General features: G+C 49.1%; 1 protein-coding gene across 5 annotated transcripts in view; it reads left to right on the top strand.

Annotated features, from left to right (window-relative positions):
• The first annotated feature begins 2,134 nt into the window (after positions 1–2,134).
• Positions 2,135–26,271, top strand: part of LOC144124478 (uncharacterized) — a 254,597-nt gene continuing 230,460 nt past the window's right edge. The window contains exons 1-2 of one of the 5 annotated variants that reach the window (XM_077657165.1): positions 2,143–2,180; positions 18,002–18,097. In XM_077657165.1, the coding sequence (XP_077513291.1) occupies positions 2,163–2,180; positions 18,002–18,097 (114 nt within the window). In that variant the 5' untranslated portion in view covers positions 2,143–2,162. Of the gene's footprint in view, positions 2,181–18,001; positions 18,098–26,271 lie in introns of all 5 variants that reach the window. The other 4 variants (XM_077657171.1, XM_077657174.1, XM_077657164.1 and 1 more) reach the window with 4 other exon arrangements.

Raw genomic sequence — 26,271 nt, forward strand, 5'->3', positions numbered from 1 at the left:
TACACGTCGTGAACAACCCGGCTGTCAAACATTCCGGGCTGGTAGTCGCTGCATTATCGCTTCTTGCTTGCAAACAAGTAAAAGTGCGACTGTGGCGCAAGAGAAGAGAACATTTCAGGTAAACGGAGCTATGCTTGCGTGGTATTAAATAACACTAGCACAAGAGTAATCGCCGCGCATTCCGGGGAAACTTCGCGCTCGCAAATTAAATGCTTAGTCGCATGTGCAGCAATCATCTAGTTAAAACACAAGTTATTTCCTTAAAAGCAGCAGACAGATTGCGAGCAGCATATAACCTCGAGAGGCAGCGCAATGACGCGCATGGCTGCGGGCGCAGCGAAATGAATACGGTGGCGTCTATTGATTGGGGAGCTCAGTGAAGCATTCTAGCCGCCACGGACTTTACAAATGGACTCTGCCAGCCGCAAACAATGCACGTTTTATTAACAAGCACACATACACACACGCACACACACATCAATTCTCAAGCATGCACAGAATAGGAAGCCGGCCGTTCCTCTGCTTGTTTCGTGCCGCAACCTTTACTCTAGTGCCGCCTTCTGTTAACTTGAGTTTTTTGAGTCAACGAAGATAGCGGGCACGTTGCCATTGCAACCACTCCCATAACATACGGATAATGCGTCTGAAAGTATACTTGCTTCAGCTATATAGCATGAGCCTTAGTTTCGGCCTCCTCGACAATCTCAAGACGGAGAAGCCCTGTTCGCCAAGTATCACATTATAATGTCGCGTGCTGTGCTCAAGACAAAACTGAAAATCAGTTATTCGCGAAACTAAAAAACCTCGCTGAGAGGCCACCGTTCACGGCATGCGTAGGCACCTCAACGCAACGAACTGCAGGCGACGCCCTTCTGACATCAGCGATGAAAGACAAGCAAGCTGTTTTCAAAAGAAAGAATTGCAAAATAGTCTACGATACCGAAGTACCTCATATTTGTGGGAATAGGGTGCAATAAGCAATTTATATCTGAAAATCGGCTGCCATGACACCTTTGAGCCAAACCTGGACTAAGTGGAAAGCGACGTCAGGAACAATGAAAGCAAAAGCAAACACAAGCAGAAAACAGTAGCAGAAACTATAAGGTGCTTCGTTAGAATGAAGCTTTCACAGCTGGCAAGAAGAATTCGACCGATGTTAGCAATTTCTTGGGGTAAGCCGTTACACTATGGCATAGCTCTGGGGAAGAATGGCGTAAGAACTGTTTCTCGATGTTTACCTCTTGTTTTGCTTGGTTTGTTGGCATTGGTCTTCGTGTCGAACGCCATTTTCGTTTGGGTGTTAAATGTTGACTACACCGAAATTCTAGTGGTGGGAGGCCAGATCAGGTTCTAAGAGCAGCGACAGAGGCTCGTCTACTATACAGGCGTAAATGAATCAAAGGGCTTTCTTTTGCAGGCTTTCAGCGCAAATCATGTCGGTGATGGTGTGGGGATCCGAGACAGCATCAGCATATTCGAGCAATAACCTATCGAACGCCGCGTAGGCTGCACGTTTGGTCGTATTAGTTCAATGTTTCAGGCGTCGTTAAGTAACCATAGGTTCCGTAGCGACGCAACATATTCAAAATGAGCGCTCGTAGTTGACTTGGGGTCAACTCAGTATATCCAGATATTTAAATTTCTCCATGACCCTGCTTCATTTCGCCCCTCCTGTCACGGGCATAAGAGCGCACGTTTTCCGCTGCGGCCGCATTGGGCTCCCGAGGGGAGCGTCTTTCCTTCTTGCCACTGAGCAGAAAACAGAACATGATGCTAAACGTCCTCTGTGGAAACATTCAAGCGCTAGCAAAAAACGACAGCACTGTGTCCTTTGGGCGTCGTTGTTTGCTAGCCTTTCAATTTTTCTTTAAGTACTTCTTCACCTCCGGCCGCCAGTAACTGAACGCACTGGATCCGCGGCCTTGCATGTTTGCCGTAATTCAGAGGCGTCGACGGACAGTGATGCGTGTTGGCCGATGTACGATCTTCGTCAGCACTAATCGCGGTGCAGTCGGTAGTTTTTTTCCTCCGGAGCCACCGTCGCCGGGTGGCGGCCACTCCCCGCCCCTCTCCTCTGGCCCTCCTCTCCCCGTCGGCCACAAAAGGGCGGTGCGCTTCGCCGAGGGTCGCCAGTGCCCCGTGGACGACCGCCGCTGAGGAGGATGCCGCCGCCGCCACAGGTGAGCGTCTCCGCGCTTGCGCAAGCGGCCGCGACAAGTATGTGCCGCGGAAAGTCCGCCGTGGACGCATGGCCTGCGATACCGGTGTACGGAAACGACGTTGCGCTCTGGCAGCGAAGGCTCGTCGTATTCATCTTCCCGTTTGTAATGGGCGGCTTTTCGCATGAATTTTATTTCCCTGGCAAGATTGTTGTTCGGACTTTTGCACGAATACAAGTGTTACCTATGCGCGAAAAGAAAATACGTATATTGTAACTTCTAGTGCATGCATGTATTTTGGTGGCCGCGAACATAGAAACAGGGGACCGCATTCGCTCAGGGCAGGAACGCTGCAATAAACTCACCCACTTACACTTTCTGAAGAATCGGCGGGTTCATGACTAGTCTAACACAAGACGAACATTGGACGAATAAAGCGCTCTGTCCGTTTCTTCCTAAGGACTGTCGGGGAAGCACGGTGTGTCAGTCGCTTACAAAACCCGTAATGTCGTTTGCTTCGGCAAAACATGGTCCCACTTGTGGCGGGAACCTACGCGCTCTGGATTAGGTTCTGCACCGATCAGTGCACATTGCCGTTCGGCGCACTCTCCTGTTTCGGCGCACATCGCATCGCTGTTCAGGCGGCAGGCTCAGGCCCGTTTCACATGCTGCGACTTGAACGGAAATATTCGGCCTAGTGCATGATGCTGCAATGCGATTTTCGGCCAGTGCTTTCACATGCAAGGCGTGCCTAGCGAATTCGGTCGGTGAGACACGCAAGGTTTCTTGACGTTCGCATAGGCAACCCATCATTGAACGCGACAGAAATGCCACACGAAATGTGCAGATGATGTTATGCTCAGCGTACTTTTATATGCGAGGCAATATTTCGTGTGTTTTGATTATAATAAGCAGTTTTGCTTCCGCCGCGGCAACAGCTTCCACTGGCCGCACGCCGTCTCGGCGCTCCCCACTGGTCAGCTCCACAGCGCACACACACCGACGCTGCGACTGAATGCCTACCGGACGGAACTCGACCGCAAGCCGTCTGCCAATAGACCCAGTCGCAGACCGACAGAATTCGCAGCGTCGTAGGCGAAACACGCATGCATGTGAAACGGGCCTACCGTCAAGCGGCGGCACGTAACCAAAGCGGCTGTTTGGGCTTGTTGGTCAGTGAACATGGTAAAAGAATGCAGCGCGAAAAAAACAAGGACGAACAGAAGTGGACAGGACAGGGCGCTTCTGTTCGTCCTTGTTTTTTTCGCGCTGCATTCTTTTACCATGTTCACGTAACCATGCGCAGGCGGAGAAGAGCATGGTTCTTTGATTAATAACCAAGCTTTGACGAGAGAGACAAAGGTGGCGGTGGCTGAAGAGAGCAACGCCAGTTTGCCGTTCGCGGAACCATCTGGCCAAGTCTCAGGCAAGTTAACAAGGGTCCTTTCCCCCAACTCGATATCGAGCTCACCTCCCCCCTCCCAGTAGTGTTCTTTTTAGGCATGAGTCCCATCCCCACCAGGGTTCGCCCTACACAACTGCCTCGGGCCCCTCCCAAAAAAAATTTCTGTCTACGTGCCGGCCACGTCTGCATCCTTGCAGGCTAAATCCGGGTGCGATTGACAGTTCCCAACAGACACGAAACGGCGGAAAGCAAGGCGAACTTCAGCACGTTCTTCTCAACACCAAGGTCTTTATGCTTAACAGCAGGGGGAAAAATTCAGGACGTGTTTCGAACGGCCATGACACGAGTACCAGCCAGCGTGTCGGTCTATGTTGTCGCCGCAGCGAAATGAAATATATGGAACGCTGTCGCGCTGCGCCCCGCGCATTCCACGGGCTGGTGCGTGAAAACCCTGTTCCGTTCCTCGTTACGCCCGCGTGGAGGGGGCACGGAGCCTGCTTTAGTCGCCTTCCGGTCAGGAAATCCTTGTGGCGCGTCAGCAGAAGAAGAAAGCGCGTAGCGTTCCGAATCGCACAAATGTCGACTTCACCACTTTGCACCTGTGAGGTGGAAAAATTTGTGCTCGTTGTAAGAGCTGATAATGCCATTACAATGGATGTCCCGATGGAATCTGGAGAGTGGAAATTGTGTCACCCATTCTTTTAACACATTCAGTACGTATATGATAACCTGAATCTGGAAACATTACTTCGGTATCTGTTAGTGGATTTAGAACATTATGCTGTCGGCTGAGCAGACACCAGCTGCTCACAAGAAACCTAGAGTCTTAGTCGCTCGAATCGGTGTGTTTGGGTTTTTTTTTTTTTGGCCGCCATCATACAACTTGCCCATGCTGATTCGCGGTCGTTTGGGAAATTTTTCAGAAGGACTTTGACCCTATACGCACCGGACACAGATGATGAAACTGGTCGAGAGATCCGTTTCTAAGGGCGGAACCTTCTTTAATGGCTTTCTCACGTGCGGTTGTATTGCTCATTTTTTGGACAAACTTTCCATTATCGGGTCTCAGGAATACGTGGAAAATACTCCGGCGAGCAGCTGTCCAAGTTCGTCATTGATGCCGCATGAAACGTTGGAACGGCACTTGAGACGAAAGACTGACAAAATTCTGAGTGGTGTCCAGACTCCGAGGTCTCCAGCGGGCCCGCGCGATTCCTTCAAAATACAGTCATAACTGCCTCTAGTTTTCATCTGCATAACTGTGGAACAATGTTCCAAGATATCGCTGTTGATCTGTATGCCTAATAATACTGCACAGCTGCCATATGTCGGCCGTTTTGTTATTATGATTGTGGCCTCTTTTATACTATTCAAAGCGATCAAGATATTTTGCAACATGGTTTTACAGTATTTAGAAATCAACTATTACGTAATTTCTTTCGAGTGTATTTTGGTTGGCGCTGTGGCTTTTACTCTCTGCATCGAATAGTCCAGATTATGTGCGGTTTCAAAGTGTGTTAGTTTCGCCTGCCTGCTATACGCTTGCAAATGAACCAACATCGACTGCTCTTGCCTCACTATACTTGATTCCTTTCAAACCAGGTACACTGATTGGTGATGCGAGTGGCCATTTTTTAAATAAACTGCAGTTAACCTTACAAAAGACCGCACACGATTACTAAGAAAGAGTTTACCCGCTATTGCTAGAAAACAAAGTTAGAATTCTGACCTTTCATGTTCTGTTTCAAGTTGCTGTTCCATTTTTCAGAACAAAAGCGTGTCATAATTCATTCATTCCCAAAAAACCAGCGCAGACCGGAACGACCTTCCTCCCTCCATCGCTGCCATTTCTGACAGCAACAATTTCAAGACCACTGTATTTTCTGCCCCTTTGTAAAATAATATTGCATAATATGCACTGTTTATGCTACGTACCATTACCACTCCTTTCTTTAATGCCTTCGGGCCTGGAAAGTATTCGAAATAAATAAATAAATAAATAAATAAATAAATCTTTAAAGAGCCTCACGCGAGTCAAAGCTTGGATACGATTACGAAGCAAGCGAATGCTAATATAGCTTGCGAGATTTTGCTTGCCATTTTCCTGTCTCAATAGAACAGGTTTTTTTTATTCTGTCATGGGCAAAGAACACAAACCACCTAAGCCTTTAATATCTGTCCAATTCTATGCAGAAATTAAACAAAATAGTGCCTACTTTGAAATTTTCTCGACGTAAAGAACGAAGAGGGCTTTTTGTGCTTAGAAATGGAGAAAAAAGTTAAATCCTGACATTAAATGTCCTATAACGTAGGGATTACTTAAACATATGAATGAGCGTTGCAGCCGGGCAAAGGTATTCGCCCTCAAATTTCCCCTTCATATGTCAAAATAGGAGAAACAGAAATGTCGTGTATCGCAGTGACGCTTTTTGGAAACTTTCATCCGATCACCCGTACAGACTATACACCTTATATACCGCGCAAGCAGTGCATTGTATCAAACTGCACCAGTGCGATGTTTTTGTCAATGGCTAGTGATACTGACTGCTGCTTCACTCTCAGACGGAAGGGACTAAAAGGAAGGGACACCACATGCACACCACTGTGCGCATGTGGCGTCTCTTTCTTGTCTGTGTCCTGATTTGCGCAGCCGTTCATTTCATCATGCACCAACTCGCCCCTCAGGCCGTTTTCCTAAAATGGGAGTTAGTCTCTTTAGTGACCAGCTGATTTGCTACAGCCATTAGTACTCTTCGGAATCAGCTGCAAAGGTTGCTATTGTTCCAACCCCCTAGAAAGGTGAGCCACTGTTAGCCCCGGCAACGGCCGTTTAGAGAAAAAATGCAAACAAAGCGCAATTTATATCATAATTTACAGTGGGATAGTTTGGGAAGGAGCACTTTTTACAACGAGAAAGGAAAGACCAATAAATTAGGAACCGAATTTGTCTTTTGATCAGTATGCACGAAAAGCAGAGGATGGTGATTTCAAACCCTTGGGCGAGACATTCACATCAGAGTGTGCCATCTCGTTCTCTATTCTCCTGCTACTGTTACTCAACCCGCCGATGTTGCTATTAGACCCGAAGGTGGTGCTGGAAAAAATAATAAAGTCCAGATCCATCTGGGTACTCCTACCTTTGGGAAAGGCAGCTCCCCAGAAATAGACTGTTAAATTATCAGCTTATATTTGAATAAGAGAGGTGAGCAGAGGCCACACTCCTTTTGATACCGAAGGAAAGTTGCAGATAACGTGCAGGAAGACGGATTAACGGTGGGAGCTCTGCAGGACTTTAGGAAGTTATTCGTCTACTTTGTACAGAAGCTGCGTTTCACTATTTTTCCTTTTTAATGAATGACCAGCGGGGCGGTGAATTCTTTTAAAAGGGTGCTGACAATTTCAGCAAGCTACCATTTAACAAATGGCGCTAACGCGCGCGTGAACAATGTTCAAAAATTATGAGGACTCTAAAGCCGACTTAAGAGTGGAATGCGAAGCATCAGAAGCTACAGATTTACGTGTCGGTTGTTCGTCCACATACGCAGTGTTGTCACTGTCATCGTGTCTCTATTCGCACACACATAATATTGCGCTTAGTCCTCGCAGAATCCTTTCCAACCTGCTTGTGTGGCCTTTTCGAGATTGCCCCTTCAGTTTTTAATGTTTGCGCTGCGGCCACGTTAACTCGGGACCTCACCACCGTCTCGACCAATCAGCGGCATTTTTGACGAACGCAGGACACGAAATTGCACGATGTGAAGTGCCATGTTGGGAGGGTGGCGATTCTATTCAATCGATTTAACATATTTGCCACCGGCTGCTGTGAGCAGGTTGTGATGGCGTCGCAAGGTTACGGTACCTGTTCGGTCAACCAGCGATATTTGTGAGAGACGTATGACAAATGGCATCATGTAAATTCTAATGCTGTCGCAACAGTATGTGGCGGCTCAACAGTACATTCGTAAACTAGTACGTTCGCTTGCAGACGTAAAGCTCCACAGCTACGCCTGACGGCAGAATATATTTTATTTCTTTATAAATACTGCAACACGAGGTATTGGGGCTTAAGAAAAAAATATAAAATACTGTACAATGGCAAAGCACAAGTAAACACTAGCAGGGGGAAGCAAAATAAGGAACAGAAAACATCAGTATCGAAGAACATTCCCGAAAGGTTCTTCGATTACCGTTTTTGCTTTGTGTCGAAGTGCGTCCAGCGCAAATGCAGGTAAACTGCTGCTTATCGCGCTAAAAACATGTCTAAAAACACAACCAATCGGGAAGCGGCCGTAACCGCTTCCCCTTGTCCAGAGTCCACGGCGACCGCCACCAGTTTGCGTTACATGTTGTTGAAGAATGGGTCTTTCTCCTAGCCTTCAGGGTCCATGTCCCTCGGTAACGGTGGTATTACCAACTGCTCCTTGACGTTCCTGTCCAACTCTACCCTTGGGGGGACGGGATCCCCCGCTAGTTGCTATCACAACTCTCTCTAGTATCGCCCGCCTGTTTTTGTGCCGATCAGCAGCCTCTGTATCTGAGCTACGCGCACCGCTTCTGGCCAAGTACACACCGAGCGACAAGAGTCTCTCGGTGGAAGCACGCTCGCTTTACGCATCCACGTATCAACGCGTCTCGGCATTCTCAGCCGTATCTCTAGGTCCTAATACGGAGTCTCGTATACGATCCCACTGGATACAATGGACTGCACTAGCCTCATCAGGTTTCACTCCTCGTCCTGTGCCCGCTAGTCTTTCGATGAGTGACGACGCCCGCATGGCCCTGTAGCTGTCTGATGGTTTCCCCCACTGAAGCCGTCAATCTGGCGTCAGTCCGAGGACCCTTATCTCCTTTACCTCGGGATGTCTTTCCCTTCTCGAATATCTGCTTGCGTCTCGCATCTGAGCCTTTTCGGGATTGCATACGAAAATTCCGGACTTATCTGGAGAGCAGGCGAGTCCCCTTTCTGCCGCGTATTCGACTATGTCAGTTGCCGTTTGCAGTTTAGCTTCGATCTGCGAGTACTGCCCAGATTGATCCACGTCGTGATATCCTCCGCATAGAGGCTCAATCCCTCAGCTGTTTCCAATTTCGCCTGGAGCGCCAGCAGGGCTACGTTAAAACAAGAGTGGCGATAGCACCGACCCATGCTGGGTAACCTTGCTTCCCAGTTCACACCGTCCGGAGCATTCTGCGGCATATGGTTGGTGTGATACGATCTTTTTTTTCTTTAGCCCCCGCTTATTTCCTACGCGCGATGCCGACTACGCCGTTGAATTTTCGATTGAACGAGCTATAACACGATCGCGTAAAGCATCATGAAACAACGCAAACAGAACAATGGCCACTTTCAGGTCCTTCAATTAACGATGCCCTGCGCCCGCTGTGGCCACCTTATCCTCATCTCAACTGCCCATCTGGCCTTTTGACACCTCTCCTAAGCTTCCTCTATTATCGAATCCACACCGTCACCTTACGAGAACATCGGCTATCTTGCATTCGCATTACATTTACTTCCCAGGCCCATTTGTTCTTACCGTATTCAGCTTACATTAAACATAGAACTTTCCTTTCTATCACTCACTACGCAGTCCTCATAATGCGCCCAGCCATTTTAGTTAGTCTCCAGGTTTGCGAAGAATAGGTGAGTACCGGTAGTTCATCATCATCATCAGACTGAGTACGCCCGCATCAAGGCGAAGGCCCCTCCCATACCTCTGTACTATATACCCTCCCAATTAACCCTGCCGCGTGCAGAGGTGCTTGGAGGATTAACTGTGATAACTTCTTATCTCATCCGCCCACTCTTTGCGTCCCCTGCTACGCTTGCCTTCTCTTGGAATCCACTCCGTTACCCTTAAGGACCATCGCTTATCTTGCATTCGCATTACATGCCCTACTCAAGCTCATTTCTTCCTATTGATTTAGACTAGGAAGTCATTAACCCGCGTTTGTTACCTCACCCACTCCATTTAGACTAGGAAGTCATTACCCCGCGTTTGTTACCTCACCCACTCCGCCCTCTTCCTGTCTTTTAACGTTACGCCTATCATTTTTCGTACCATAGCTCGCTCCGTTGTCCTTAACTTAAACTAAAATTTTTTGTTATCCTCCGCGTATCTGCTTCATAGGTGACTATCAGAGAAGTACAGCTGTTCTAAACTTTTCACTGGAGGGTTATAGGTAAACTGCCGTTCATGATCTGGGAGCAAGTCTAGCTTTCTCGGGTAAAATTTTTAAAAATTGCAAAATGGTAAGACACTATGGAAATATTGAAGGTTATGGCCCATTATTCTTACCTGTGGCAAAAGTTTCTTTTAAAGTGTTCCCATCGATCGCATTGAACAGTTAAGACTGTCATAGAAAACAAATGGGGAGCGCTATTGACGATAGCAAAGACGTGAATAAAAAAAAAACAATACAAGACTGTCGTCCGGGGATTTGCGTATGTATTCATTGTTAGAGCGAAATTTTACATTACATCAAAAAATTGCGTCCATAAACGGCTTCCACCTCAAAAATGATTTGGTCCAGTGTTGCTGGGAATGGTTTTCTGCATAATAATTTTTAGACCCCCCACATTTCTGCCCGACATGTCCGTGTCATTGATCATATTTTTCAGCTCATTTCCTTAGTGACTTAGCAAGACAATGCCATCAGCGAATCACACATTACTAACGTATTTTTCATTAATTCCCGTCCCTAACTTTTTCCCAATTTAGGCCTCTAGATAGCTCACGTAAAAAGGCGGTGAAAAGCACTGGCGAGATCGTGTCTCCCTGCGTGACGCCTTTCCTTAATGGAATTGCGTAGCTGACTTTATGGACGACTATGGTGACAGTGTAGCCGTTATAGCTATATTCCAGTATTTTTATATAGATCTCATTTACACCCTGATTCCGTAATTTTTCCATGGCTGCTGAGGTCGAGACTAAAACAAATGTTCTCTCGTAATCGGTAAAGGCTCAAATAAAGGTTTGTTTTATTTTGGCATTTGGTGCTACTGTGCATTGGGCACGACAGCAAGAACGTGATTGGAAAAAGAAATGCAAGTCTGCAGTCGTGTGATCTGCGGATACATTCACTGTTATAGTGAAATCTTATATTATATGAAAACAATTGCCCACATAAAAGGCTGCCCGCTCAAAAAGGATTTTGTCCAGAATTAGGAAGTATGAACCTGCCAAAGGCGCTCCAGCCCATTCTTAGACTTCAAGTTATTTAACTCTCGTGATCCGAATCTGTGGCCACTGCCTGCCCTAAGTCGACGTATTTCGTTACCACTTCCAGCACCTCGTTACCGATCGTGAACTGCTGTTCCCTTCCGAGACTGCTGAACATTACTTCAGTTTTCTGTATTCTAATATTTAGGCCGACCGTTCTGCTCTGGCTGTCTAACTCATTGCAGTTAATTAACCGCATGCTTTGCAGTTAATCTCCTGAGTGACTTAGAAAGGCAATATCATCAGTGAATCGCTGATTACTTATGTATTCTCCATCAACTCTTATCCCCAACTATTCCCAATCCAAGCTTCTGAATATCTCCTGTAAACAGGCGGTGAATAGGATTGCCGAGATCGTGCCTGCCTGCCGGAAGCCCTTCCTATAGGAATTTTATTGCTGAGTTTATGGGGGACTATGGCAGCTGCGCAGTGGATGTAGATATATCCCAGTATTTTTACATAATGCACTTACACACCCTGGTTCTGCATTGCCTGTGTGACTGCTCACTCGCTGCATGACTGCATGACTCACTGCATATCGTGAACTGTTGGTCGCCTGCAAGAACGCTGAGGATTAACTTAGGTCATTTCTAAGTCCCACTAGTCTACTTTGCCTCTGTGATCCTCTATGATGCTTTGCGCTTGAGTCCCTGAGTTGCTTGTCATCAGGAAATAGGGGCTCGATAAGATATTCAATATTAGCTTTAATTCCCAAAGGTTCCCAATTAAGTTCTCTGGACACCTCATGGAAACACGTAGAGAATAGAAAAAACTGGCGCCAAATGCGACAACACACAGCAAGATAGAGCGGACAGGCGCCAGTTTTTTCGCCAGTTATTTCTGTTTAAATGCACCAAATGGGCCCCCATTGTGTTCTACTCAATTACGTAGTCAACAGCACTGGAGATATCGCGTCTCCTTAGGTCACATGCTCCCTGATGAGTGCACTTGTGTTATCACTATTTCTTGTGAAGGACAACAGCCAACCGCTTCAGACACTTTCCACTGATTCTACATATGCCCCTTCTGCAACCTGGTGTTGCAAATGGGTTGCAAGCCCCAAGGGTAGCGTTGGCCTGGCGGCCTGGGGCAAAGCTGGAAACATCCGAAGGTCCCGGCAAAGGATGAGTCGACTGGCAACAGAACAACTTGTTTATTCTGGCATCGCAAAAGAGCAGCCGGTCAGGGCGACCACGTTACTCGAAGGAAGAAATCGAAGTCTCTCTTTGGCGTCCGGGGCAGCTGCTTTTATACCCACGGAGTCGAGGGCAAGAAGGAACGCCTCGGGATGAGTCGCACTAGACGGCGACGCGCGGACATGTTGAGACGTGAAGTGACGCGTCCGCCGGGCCGGCGCCGGTCAGACCTCCTCGCCTCCCAGTTGGGGAGCTCCTCTCCCCGGCTGCCGCGCTTTGACAAGCGTGGGCACCACCATGCACACACACACACGCACACACGACGACACGTGGCATTGAAACCTGCCTGGACGCGCTTGGCGGGAGGCGTTACGGCAGCACTGAACGGGCCCAAAATGACCGCCACTTTGAACGAAGCCCCGGCGTCCGTTGCATCCGCGCCGGCTATACCGCGCGTCGTAGGCGAAACGTAACAGACCGCCCCGCCGGGAGAAGGAGATCCCGATGGTCAGGGGACTGCATCCGCTGTCCAGAGGGATGTCGCTCGATGATGCTCGTAATCGGAACCGGTCGTCCCTCGACGTTGCTTGAGCGCAGCGCACAGAGAAGGCCTCGTTCTCAGGTTCAGGATCACAAGGACACTGCAAAGTGACTTCGGGAGAGTTGCCATTTTTGTGCTCGTTCCCAGCAAGCGTTAGAACTACGCCGAAACGCAACCGCTCAGTCAGCAAGCACGAGACAACCCTCACTAAGCTCTGCCAGGCTCTTTCCCCTTTTATACTACTGCCTAGTTCCTTACAGTAGTCAAGCAGCACTCAGAACGCGTCCAAAAATTGGAAATTTGCACTAGAAAGCACATAATCACTTTGAAACACTAAACAAAAGCAATATGTTAAAAATCCTGCCTCAGGAAGAAAACATCAGTAACAAACAACTTTGAGGCGGATTCCTACGTTAGGGGCTTCGACTTAAGCCATCGGCGTTACCGTTGAGACTCCCCTTTTTGTAACGCACCTCAAAGGAATATTGTTGCAAAGCGAGGCTCCAGCGCAGGAGGCGGCCATGTTTGGGAGAGATGGTCTGCAGCCATTGGAGAGGGCAGTGATCGGTCTCAATGATAAACCTCGAGCCGGCTAGGTAGCATGACAATTTCTGAACGGCCCACACGAGACACGCACACTCTTTCTCGGTGGCGCTGTACGCCTGCTCATGACAGGTCAGCTTACGACTAGCATAAAGGACGAGGTGTTCCACTTCTCCATTTTCCCGTTGGCACAGTACAACGCCCATGCCTCGCTCACTAGCATCGCACTGAACAACGAACCCTTTTGTGTAGTCTGGCGATCGTAGCACAGGCTGGCTTGTAAGGGCGCTCTTTAGGGCGCTAAAAGCTCTTTCCTTTGTCTCGCTCCAGACAACTGTTTGGGGCTCTGTTTTTCTTAGAGCATCCGTCAGGGGAGCCGCGATATCGGAGTACCTCTGATAGTAGCCGGCGACACCTAAGAACGACCGAATATCGGTCTTCGTGCGCGGTTGCGGGAAGTCTCGCACAGCGGCCACCTTTATTTCAGAGGGGCGGCGACGACCCTGTCCAATCACGTGACCGAGGTAGACAACCTCGGCCTGTGCTAATTGGCACTTGGGAGCCTTGACTGTCAAGCCCGCTTCGCGCAGGCGGGTTAGCACTGCCCGCAAGTGTGCCATATGCTCAGACCAGGATGCGGAGAATATCGCTACGTCGTCTAAATACGGTAAAGCGAATTCTTCCTGTCCCCGCAACACTTTGTCCATGAGGCTTGAAAAGCAGTATGGCGCGTTCTTCAAACCAAAACTCAAAACTTTAGGACGGAATGTTCCCATTGGTGAAATGAACGCCGCATACCTACTAGCCTCTTCTGTAAGTGGAACCTGCCAATAACCCCTGACAAGATCTAGGGTGGAAATAAACTGAGCGCTACTAACTTTCTCAAGGCGCTCCTCGATGTTAGGGATCGGATAAATTTGATCCTTAGTGATGGAATTAAGCCTGCGGTAGTCGACGCAAGGACGAGGTTCCTTGCCCGGTACCTCAACTAAAATCAAAGGGGAGGTATAATCACTCTCACCCGCCTCAATAACTCCGAGCTGCAGCATTTTCTTTACCTCAGCCTCCATAATATCGCGCTGGCGGGGTGACACCCGGTACGCCTTGGATCGTACTGGCTCTGGGGAGGTAAGTTCTATATCATGAGTAAGGACAGAAGTCCTACCAGGCCTCTCAGAGAACTGACCTTGAAACTCTTGTAAGAGTTGGTGTAGTTCGGTTTTCTGCTCAGGCGACAGCGGGGCTTTACTGAGTAAGTCACTAATGACCTGATCGGTGTCTTCCCTGTTCGTCACTGAGCCTAGTCCCGGAAGCTCGACCGGAAGCTCTTCTAACTTTCCCGTGTCGGGCATTTCCTCTCCAGTACCTGGTGCCTTCAACGCTACAGGCTCAATTTTATTCAGTTCGGACGTGCTCTGAATATCAGCTTGCTGCGCCTCCGACCCTTTCTCATTGTTCGACAACGTCGGCTCCGCAACTACCGCCTTTGCAGCGAGCTCCCGAACTCTCGATCTGGTTAAGGCCTGAACGCTAGCCTCACCAAACAAAAGCCCCTTCTCGCGCAGGAGGTGATCGGACCTGTTCGAAAATAGGTACGGGTACTGGGGGGGGGGGGCAGCATAGATGACACTACGGCCTCCGTCTCAAGTGCTCCGAAAGGTCCTTCAATAAGCACTTTTGCTACGGGCAGACACACGCTATGAGCTTCCAAGGCTTGCTTGATCCATGCGCACTCGCCCGTGAACATATCGGGTTCTACGTAAGAGGGGTGAACTACATCCATTGTAGCTGCGGAATCACGAAGCACTCGGCACTCTTTCCCGTTCACGAGGAAGTCTCGCATGTAAGGCTCGAGAAGCTTCATGTTCTCGTCAGTGCTACATAATGACAAACACACGACTTCTCTTTTTGTTTCTGGACACTGCGCCGAAAAGTGACCCGGCTTCTGGCACGTATAACACACGCGCGCTTGCCTCCTCTCGAACCGCTTTCTGCGTTCGGCTTCGGCTGCCGCCGTCTCCTTACGTTCGGTCGGACTGCTTTCACTCGCATCCGCACTACGTGTGTCCCCCCTTGCTCTCATGGGTGTGAACTTCGGCCTCTCAGACTTGGAGCCAAATTCACCCTTTTGACCGTCCTTAGCTCCGCGAGCCCGACGCGTCACAAACTCCTCGGCTAGCTCGGCGGCTTTAGCCACTGTACTAACGTCTGGCCTATCCAAGACCCAGTACCACACGTTCTCAGGTAACCGACTATAAAACTGTTCCAGACCGAAACACTGCAGTATTTTCTCGTGGTCACCAAACGCTTTCTCTTCTTTGAGCCACTCCTGCGTGTTTGACATAAGCCTGTAGGCAAACTCTGTATATGACTCATTTCTGCCTTTTTCATTTTCCCGAAACTTCCGACGGAACGCCTCCGCTGACAGCCTGTACTTTTTTAGCAGACTCGATTTCACTTGGTCGAAATCCTCTGCCTCCTCTCTCTTCAAGCGAGCGACTACGTCGGCCGCCTCGCCGGGTAACAAAGTGAGCAAGCGCTGTGGCCACGTTTCCCGAGAGAACCCCTGCTTCTCGCACGTTCGCTCAAAGTTAACCAGGAACAAACCAATGTCCTCTCCAAGCTTAAACGGCCGCATCAGGTCAGTCATTTTGAACGATACCCGTTCTCCTGCACCGTGTGCCTGACTTCCATTACGAGCGCGTTCCATCTCTACCTCGAGACGCTTCATTTCCAAAGCGTGTTGACGGTCGCGCTCTTCTTTCTCTTTCTCTTTTTGTTCTTTACGTTCGCGCTCGTCTTTCTCTTTTTGCTCCCTCTCCTCAATGGTCTCAAGGCATTCCGACAGCTCGTCATCCTCAGCCTCCAACTCAAGAATAGCCCTTAGCAGTTCTGGTTTTCTGAGTTTGTCTGAGACATTCAGACCCAACTCTCTTGCAAGCTCCAGCAATTTCGGTTTGCGCAACGACTTCAAATCCTAGGCTGCTCCGAATGCTGCTTTCTCTACTGCCTACTATTGTCTTGCCGCAAACTAACCCGGCAGCAACGACAACCACAATTACCAGCTCTGTTTCTGACACTAACAAAAGCCTGGCAAAACTCAGAAGAAAGTCCCGCACTCACCAAACCTCGCAGCCAAGAATTCAGCGCCGTCGTTCCGCTGCAGGCAACCAGTCTCGCAAATGGGTTGCAAGCCCCAAGGGTAGCGTTGGCCTGGCGGCCTGGGGCAAAGATGGAAACATCCGAAGGTCCCGGCAAAGGATGAGTCGACTGGCAACAGAACAACTTGTTTATTCTGGCATCGCAAAAGAGCAGCCGGTCAGGGCGACCACGTTACTCGAAGGAAGAAATCGAAGTCTCTCTTTGGCGTCCGGGGCAGCTGCTTTTATACCCACGGAGTCGAGGGCAAGAAGGAACGCCTCGGGATGAGTCGCACTAGACGGCGACGCGCGGACATGTTGAGACGTGAAGTGACGCGTCCGCCGGGCCGGCGCCGGTCAGACCTCCTCGCCTCCCAGTTGGGGAGCTCCTCTCCCCGGCTGCCGCGCTTTGACAAGCGTGGGCACCACCATGCACACACACACACGCACACACGACGACACGTGGCATTGAAACCTGCCTGGACGCGCTTGGCGGGAGGCGTTACGGCAGCACTGAACGGGCCCAAAATGACCGCCACTTTGAACGAAGCCCCGGCGTCCGTTGCATCCGCGCCGGCTATACCGCGCGTCGTAGGCGAAACGTAACACTGGTTACGCGATGTCTGCATGACGGGCGATATTTCGACTGAGTCAAATGCTTTTCTGTAACCATATAAGGCTCTATAAAAATGTTGCCTGTTTTGTGAGCATTTATGCGTATCGCCTGTTTGATGGCATTAAATATCATCCAGTGGCGTGGAATTTTGGTTGAATGAAGCCTAACGTTGCTGTAATTCAGTAAGTGATTACTTTGGAAAATATTTTGTACACAACTTACAGTAAGGTGAGTGGTCTGTATTTTTCAAGTCCATGACGCCCCTTCCCTACAGATTAATATAATGCTACAGTTCTTCCAAGGTGCAGGTCCACTCGAGGTCATGAGGATTTGCGCATGCAATATAGCATCACGCAGGAATGACACAACAAGAAGGCACGATTTATTCAGGCAGCCCCTTTTATAGCCCGCCGGTGAGGTGAAGTTGTGATCACGTGGTCAAGCCAAGGTTTGCCGACGACGCATCATCTCTCCCCCCTTAAAGAGGAAAGCGTACAGGTGGCCGTCGCTGTCTGGTTGATCTTCGCAAACCAGGCGGGCCAGTTTCCGTCCCGGATGCTTCTGGGCTATCTTGCGACGTGGTCGGAGCGTCGTCCGCAGGTTCCCGCTTGCCAACTTCTCCAGAGCTCTGTCTTCTGATTCAGTCCGACGTCTCAGTTGGTCCAAGTGCCGCCGCTGAAGACCTTGCTCCGAGTCAACGCAGACCATCCTGGAGCCCTGTTGACCATGCACTACTCCTGGAATCCACCTGCGACCTGCTCCGAAACTGCGCATCCAGACCGGTTCTCCCACATCCAATTTAGTCGCACCTACTCTTCGCTGGCTTTCTGCCGACTTCTCACCGGGCGTGATGCAATCCATCTTTGTTCTTATCTGGTAGCCGAATAAGTGTTCCGCAGGCGACTTGCCATGCTTAACAGGCGTTCGGCGATATCGGAACAAAAACCGAGCTATACGCATTTCCAGGTCTTTTCCAGGGTTTTTCTTTAGCCCTTCCTTGAGCGTGCGCACAGCTCTTTCGGCTAAACCATTCGATTGTGGGTGATAAGGGGCTGTTGTGAGTTGCTTTACGTTGTTTCGTGCCAGAAACTCGCGAAAAACGGCGCCCACAAATTGTGGACCGTTATCTGAAACGAAGGTTTTTGGAAGGCCGAAGCGTGCAAATATTGACCGTAGTGTGTCCACCGTTGTTTGCGATGTGGCAATTTTCATTGGAATTGCTTTTATCCATTTTGTTTCAGAGTCTACGACGACCAATACCATATGTCCGTCCATTGGGCCTGCGAAATCTGCGTGTAGTCTGCTCCATCTTTCCCCGGTTGCTGGCCACGCCAAAGGTATCTGTGCCGGTGGCATCGCAGCGGCCTGTGCACAAATAGAGCATGATTTCACCAGTCGCTCTATGTCAGAATCCAGACCCGGGTACCAAAACAGCGTTCTCGCCGTGCTTTTCATGGACGTCATACCAGGGTGCGTCTCATGGAGCAGCCCCAACAAACGCTTTGCCGCCGCCATAGGTAGAACAATGCGATGTCCCCAGTACACCAAATTGTGGCTCACGGTTAGCTCTGTTCTTCTGTTGAAGTACGCCCGGAGACGCTCAAGATCCTGCGGTAGATACGGAGGCCATCCGTCGGCAATCCACCTTTTGACCTATTGAAGAGTGGCGTCTCGGTTTGTCATTTGTTCAACCTCCCGGGCGCCGACCGCCGTTTCCTCAAGACACTGGGCATACAAAACGTACTCGTCGGGAGCGACATCCCGCGGCTCCGTAACCGGCAATGGCAAGCGACTGAGGGCGTCTGCATTGGAATTCTCGCTGCCCTTGCGGTACTGCAATGTGTAGCTGTAGTTGCCAAGGAACAAGGCCCAGCGCTGGATTCTCGCAGCCGCCATCGGTGGTATTGGTTTGCCTGGATTGAATAAACCAGTAAGAGGCTTGTGGTCGGTTACTAACACGAACCGATGTCCATACAAGTAGTCCTTGAACCGTGCGACGCCGAACACCAGTGCTAGTGCTTCTTTTTCTAACTGAGAGTAGTTACGCTCTGCCTTTGTGAGTGTCCTGGACCGGAATCCGATGGGGTAGTCAACACCGTTCACACGGTGGGACAAAACGGCCCCAATGCCTACTGATGACGCATCGCACTCAAGCCGCAGTGGCTTATCCGGGTCGTAATGAGCAAGGAACTTGGAAGCCACAATTGCCTGCTTAACTTTCTGAACAGCTTTTTCTTGTTCCTTGTTCCACTCCCACTTGGCCCCTTTAGCTAGGAGGGCGTACAGCGGAGCCAGCACAGTGGCCAGATTGGGCAAGCACTTGCCGCAATAATTTACAAGTCCGAGAAAAGCTTTCAGCTCACTCACTGAAGTAGGTTCTGGGGCTTCGATAACAGCCTTGATGTTATCGTCCTTTGGTCGCAGACCCTTAGCGTCGATCCGATGGCCGAGAAAAGTGACTTCGTCTTGCCGGAATTTGCACTTATCCTTGTGCAGTCGGAGACAGTACTCCCGCAGGCGTTGCAGCACCCTCTTCAGCCTTGATACATCGTCCTTTTTTTCAGCGATGATAATATCATTGAGGTACACCTGAACTCCTGGAATATCGCCCAGCAGCGCGTCCATCCGCCTCTGGAATATAGCTGGAGCAGAACTTATGCCAAAAGGTAATCGGTTGAAACAGAAGAGGCCTTTCTGAGTGTTCAGCACTGCTATCTTTTTGGCATCCGCGTCTAAAGGTAGCTGGTTGTAGGCTTGGCGTAAGTCCAACGTCGTAAATACTTCTCCGCCATTCAGCTTAGCAAAAATGTCGTCCACTCGAGGCAACGGGTACTGTTCCATCACTGTGGCTGCCATCACTGTCATACGGAAGTCTCCGCACACTCGGAGAGACCCATCGCCCTTTAAAACGGGTACCACTGGTGTTGCCCATTCGGCGGTTTTCACAGGCGCCAGGACATCTTGCGCAACCAGTTGGTCCAGCGCTTCAGACATCTTGTCCCTCAAAGCGTAGGGAACCGTACGGGCCTTAAAAAACTTTGGACACGCATTCTCTTTCAGCTGCAATGTGACCGGTGGTCCCTTGCATACGCCGAGTCCTGGAGCAAACACGTCAGCATATTCGTTGAGCAGCTCTTGCAGTTCCGTGCTGTCAGCTTTTATCTCGACTGGTTGCACACTCGCGACCACACGCGACAGCATTGCCACCCCAGCCTCGTTGAATGCCTTGATTGTGTCTCTCCACCCTTCGAAAGAAACGTTGTTACCTGATCCCCACCAGCGGCTTTCCGCCTTTGAATTGCATTGCTCCTAAGCATTTCTTTACTTCCCCTTTCGTTACAGGCGGGATGTTCCATTTCTATGCTCTACTACCTCTCTTGTTAATATTCTGATCGCATTGCCTGCCTAATGTATGGATTTGTGCAAAACTCTTCAGCTACTTTAATTATCTTATTCACATTGCTAATGACACTGCCCTCTTTTTCTCTTAACGCATACTTCTGGTTTTTAACTATACCTAGTTTTTTTTTAATTGGTTGTTGGGGAAAAGAAATGGCGCAGTATCTGTCTCACATCCGGCGGACACCTGAGCCGCCCCATAAGGGAAGGGATAAAGGAGGGACTGAGGGAAGCCAGGTAGAAAGAGGTGTCGTAGTGGAGGGCTTCGGAATAATTTCCACCACCTGGGGATCTTTAACGTGCACTGACATCGCAGAGCACACGGACGCCTTTGAGTTTCACCTCAATCGAAACGCAGCCGCCGCCGTCGGGTTCCAACCCGGCTACTCCGTATCAGTAGCCGAGCGCCCTAACCACTGAGCAACTGCGGCGGGTACCAAGTTCCTTCATCGCTTTTAGGCTGCTGTATGTCTTCGGACCATGGTCGCTTCTATGTTAAGCTTCCTTATGTAGGTTTCCTAGCGCTTATTGAATAGCTTTGATAGCTCTACCACTTCTATTCTGTCTGTGGGGCTGGAGGCTTTCGTGATTCATCATCGTCATCATCATCAGTCTGACTACACCCATTGCAGAGCAAAGGCCTCATCTATGTCTCTCCAATTAAACATATCTTTTGCCAGCTGCGCCCACCCTACGTCTGCAAACTTCTTAATCTCATCCGCACACCTAACATTCTGCCGTCCCCTTCTACGCTTGCATTCTCTTAGAATCCATTCCTTTACTCTTAAGGACCAGCGGTTGTCCTGCCTTCGCATTACATGCCCTGCCCAAGCCCATTTCTTCCTCTTGATTTCGACTAGGACGTCATTAACCCGGGTTTGTTCCCTCACCCACATTGCCCGCATCCGATCTCTTAACGTTTCACCTGTATATTTTCTTTCCATGGCTCGCTGCGTTGTCCTTAACTTAAGCTGAACCTTTTTTTCATTTCTCGACGTTTCTGCCCCTTAGGTTAGCACCGGTAAGATACAGCTGTTGTACACTTTTCCCTTGAGGGATATTGGTAAACTGCCATTCGTGATCTGAGAGAACCTGCCATAGGCGCGCTACCCCATTCTTATCCTTCTAATTATGTCCCTCTCATGATCGTGATCAGCTGTCACTACCTGCCCTAAGTACACATTTACCACTTCCTGCACCTTGCTGCCAATTGTGAACTGCTGTTCCCTTGCTAGTCTGTTGATCATTACTTTCTGTTTCTGCTTGTTAACTTTTAGACCCACCGTTCTGCTCTGCCTGTCTAACTCATTAATCATGATTTGCAGTTCACGTCCTGAGTGACTCAGCAAGGCAATGTCACCAGCGACTCGCAAATTATTAGGTATTATCCACTAACTCTCATCCCCAGCTGTTCCCAGTTGTGGCCTCGGAATACCAGCTGTAAAGAGGCGGTGTATAGCATTGGTGAAATCGTGCCTCCTTGCCTGACGCCCTTCCTTATTGGAATTCTATTACTGACTTTATGGAGGACCATAGTAGTTGTGCAGTTGCTATATATCTTCCAGTATTCTGAAATAAGGCACTTCAACACCATGATTCAGTAGCAATACGGATCAGAGAGTTAATGTAGCAGAAGAGTTCTACACAAATTTATACAGTATCCAAAGTAATCAGAACGTTAATGAGAGAGACAGTAGTGCACAGCGATGCGTAATGCCGCCAGTAACGAAAGAGAAAGTGCAGAAACCTTTAGGAGCAATACAAAGGGAAAAAGCAGCTGGTCAGGATCAGGTAACAGCAGATCTGTTGAAGGACGTAGGGGAAAATGTGTTAGAAAGACTAGGCACCCTGTATACGCAATGCCTTATGACCTCAACCGTACCAGAAGCTTAGAAGAACGCAAACATTATGTCAATTTATAAGAAAGGAGACGCGAAGGATTTGAATTATGACAGAGCGATCAGTTTACTGTCCGTTGCCTACAAGGTATTTGCTAAGTCAATCGTTAATAGAATCAGGGCAACCTTAGACTTAGATCTACCAAATGATCAGGCTTTCACGCTTACTCTTTTCTTAGTCAGATCTTTCGTCTAAAAAATAGAGCTTTTTGGGATCCTGTCGAACCATCCTACGGCCTACTTTTACTGCGCAATCTGTCGCGATAGCTGTGAGATTACCGTTCATTGCTCGAACGTTAAGGTCGTCCTCCTCAATTAAGGCCGAATATGTGTTCTGAAGCGAGATCCTGAATTCCTATACTTGCCTTCTTACCGCGCACTAGTTAATGGGCTTGCGCTTCACCAGTTTGTTCTCCTGCCTCTTAAAATTTGTGCCAATTCGAGACCTTACAATCATATCGTCTTTACATGGCACCTCTCCGAGCACCCCCACATCGTATACTGTTCCAGGATGCGCCGATGGTAGGAGGTTTGAAAATTGGTGGTGGTAGTGGTTTTATTAAGAATAATAGTAAAAAGGAAGGAAAAGATTTTTTCTAGCCCCGGCATCTGCCATCGATACTGAAGCACCTGAGCTGGGGCAGCGGAAATAAAGGATAGCAGGCAAAATTGAGAAATTAAATGAAAGAGGTGAGGGGACAGAAAGAGAGGATAGGGAGAGAAGTAATATGTACAAACTATTTACACAATAAGAAATGTGTCCAGGTTGTGCGCGTCATTAGTTCATTTTAGAGGAATTAAATCACACACGCGCACAGCACTGTGTTGGTTACAACTGGAGTGGGGCGTCCAGTTATTAATCGTTCAAGGTAGAACTCGCGGAGCGTTCGGTCACTGCGTGTAACTACCTGACGGAGAAGAGACGGGACGTCAAGCCCGTGTGTTCGAGGAATGCACAGAGGCTCACCAAAGTTCGCTCACGAGTGCGCGCACTGCCCTGTGGCCACAATAGCGTCTTGATGGAGTCTGGTATTATGCCCTGCGCCCTATAGGCCGCGAGCATATCGCGACGAGCATCGGCGAAAGCGGCACAGTGAAGGAGCAGGTGTTCTGGTGTTTACACTGCACCGTATCCGTCACACACATCACTCGTCGATATTTCGTGACGCACCCGTCGTTCCCCGAGCCACATGTGCACGCAGCCAATGCGCGCGCGGAGGATCATTGCACGTTGTGACCGTTTAAGTGCGCGACAGCCGGTGACACTGTCGATGCGCTCACCTCCCGCGATGCGTGGGTCGGGGTGCTGCTTTCGGAGATGGTCGTGGATGGCCGCACGCACGTCCTCCAGCGCAAGGGGCAGATCGCTGGCAGGTAGTTGGTGTTGAAAACTTGTTTCTGAGGAAAGTAAATGGCGCAGTATCTGTCTCAAATATCTCGGTTTGCACCCGGACCGCGCCGAGAGGGAAGGGATAAAGGAGGTAGTGAAAGAAGACAGTAATAAAGAGGAGCCGTAGTGGAGGTCTCCAGGATAATTTCGAGCACCTGGGGATCTTTAACGTGCACTGACATCCCACAGGACAAAGGTGCCTTATGCGTTTATGCTCCATCGAAACGCGGCCGCCGCGGTCGCGTTGGAAGCCGGGTACTCCGGTTTAGCAGACGAGGGCCTTAACCACTGAGCAACCGCGGCGGGTCCACAGTATGAGATCTAAAAATTAAATTGACCACAGTATGAGATCTTTAATTTTTAGTCTCACTATTGGGGCTCTTAAACGTCCTCTTCCTGTTCTCCCGCTTTTGCCAACTCTACTAACAAATCTGCCCTGCCATTCCTAGAACCTATGGGAGTTTCGCCCACTGCCTGGTCTCCAGCCTGATTCTGTCTTACTTCGGCAATCGAAATCGGCAATCATGAGAGTGTACGGTGTTTTTGCATTCTCACTTCCGATTCCACATGTTCGTACAACCTTTTGACTAACTTGTCACCATGATTAAATCTATGCGCGTGAACATGTAGCAGTTTCAATTTTTTTCCTCTTGTTAAGTTTAATTACGACATCCGCCACCCCTTCTTTAGTGACGGAGAATTTTTGTGTATTTTCTGTAGATACATAGATGTATCTTAGCTGTAGCTCTCACACGTCCGCAAAACCACGGTAGCAAAGTGCAAAGTACGCGCTCGATTCTTGTCACTGAATACGTCATCTGTTTTCCTAACCTGACTGAGCCATGTGTAGTCCCATTTAATACCTCGAACAGGACAGCGAGGCTAGGATAAGATTCTGGTTGGATACGGTGCCATGTTCGGTTTTCCACACAAGCGAAATCTATGTTCATTAATGAAGAATAATAGAGATTGACAACGCGTCTAATTAAAAGCCAACTCCGGAAGCCTCCACAAACGTTAGGCCAATGTAATCAGTGCCCAGTAGATATCCAGCAGCGGGAAGGGCTGGTCGCAGCCAAGGAGGTATATTAGGTGTTACATATGATTCCTCTGGTAGCATTTGCTGCTCTTCTGTCTTCGGAAGAGAGAAATTTCGGAGCTGTTGGACAGCTGCAACTTCCCTTTTCCTGCTAAACGCTGCATGTGTCAATTGTACTGATTCGTTTTAGAATCATTTATTCGCTCTTTGTTTCGCCATGTGCCCTATTCCACGGTTTCTCGTAATGGATAACGACATGTGCAGAAAGCAATGACAGGTAGCACACTGAAGACAATACATCTTATGAAGGTAAGCCCGTGGCGTTTTTCGCAAGCTACGTTGAAACGCCATGATCTTTCTGGTCATTGTGTGCTTTAGCGTGTAGGTAGGCCTGCAGCAAATGGCCTTTTGCCCTGAGCTAAGTCCGAGAAAACTATCACAAGGTTGCATTCTACAAAGCGTAAACAGCTGTATTTGTGCCGAAAATTTTCATGCCGGGAAGAATGCCTAAAACAATACTGCCGCGTGAACAACATGTATCTTTAGAGCGGTTTGCAATTCGACTAAGTAAGAGTTGGGCTAGGAAGATTTTCGTCGAATCCGTTCCACTGAACGACCGTGGATGAATAAGCAGTTTTTTTAGCCGGACGCGAAGCTTTGCTGGAAAATACGGGACCGCGTTCACTCCAGTATAGTGCGACCGTAATCCACTGCGCGGCGAGGACCAGAAATAAAAGGACCTTGCGTGACTAAGACCGCTTGCTGCTCAAAGAACCGTCAAGTGAAGCACTATGGGGCCAAGGGGGAGGGTGAGGGAAATGCATAACGGCAGCGTAACATGTGTATAGGAAGTGGGTATGTCTTCTCCCATTTGGGACAGTGACCTTCATCATGTCATCCGAAGTAATTATGCAGCATGATCGAGACAAGGACGATGTTAATTAGTGCGCAGTTTTGGGAAGATGTGTTGAGGCAATGTGGTGCTGCTTTTTCTGATGTTATTGCAATGCTCGGCTGTTTTCTTCAAAAGCGCAACCATTAGAGGGGCCATGTCGGGAAAGAGTGTCCTGTGTCTGAAGCCCCCTAGCAGCGACATAACAAAAAGAAACTGAAGAAAAATAAATGCGCCGACAGCAAGAACCGAGCACGCATCTCATTTAGTCACACTTAGCCATCACAGCACGTGTCGTGGGACCACGAAATGATTGTTTACGTGCAGACAAAGCCGCCGGTCGTCGCTGAGACCAGCAGTAAAGTGGGCGGAGCATTGCCACCGCTACGGCGCGAGTGCATGCCACGCGCATAATTGAAACAAAGAAGCAACAATCCATAAAAAATCAGTGTAATAAAGCGCGCGTGGCGAACTGTGGAGTGAGGATGAGCCATGCTCACGCATTGCTGTCGAAGCGACCCTTGGAGAGACTGAATTTCTTTTTGTTGAGGTGTGACTTGGCAAGTAGATCGAGGTTGTCACTTCAATCGTTTATGGGTTAGGGGGGTTTAACGACCCAAAGCGACTCAGCCTATGAGGAACGCTGTAGTGAAGGGCTCCGAAAATTTCGACCACATGGGGTTCTTGAACGTGCACTTAGATGGCACAGTACACAGCCCTCTAGAATTTCACCTCCATCGAAATCCGACCGCTGCGGCTGGGATCTCACCCGCGCCTTTTGGTCAGCAGCCGAGTGCCGTAACCACTGAGCAACCGCGGCGGCGGGTTAATTTAACGGTACATTTGATGGACCAACCCATTTCGCTCAGGTCCCGCCTCCACAGTGATTGGCC

Source organism: Amblyomma americanum, chromosome 3, assembly GCF_052857255.1.
Source record: "Amblyomma americanum isolate KBUSLIRL-KWMA chromosome 3, ASM5285725v1, whole genome shotgun sequence".
NCBI classification, from domain to species: domain Eukaryota; kingdom Metazoa; phylum Arthropoda; class Arachnida; order Ixodida; family Ixodidae; genus Amblyomma; species Amblyomma americanum.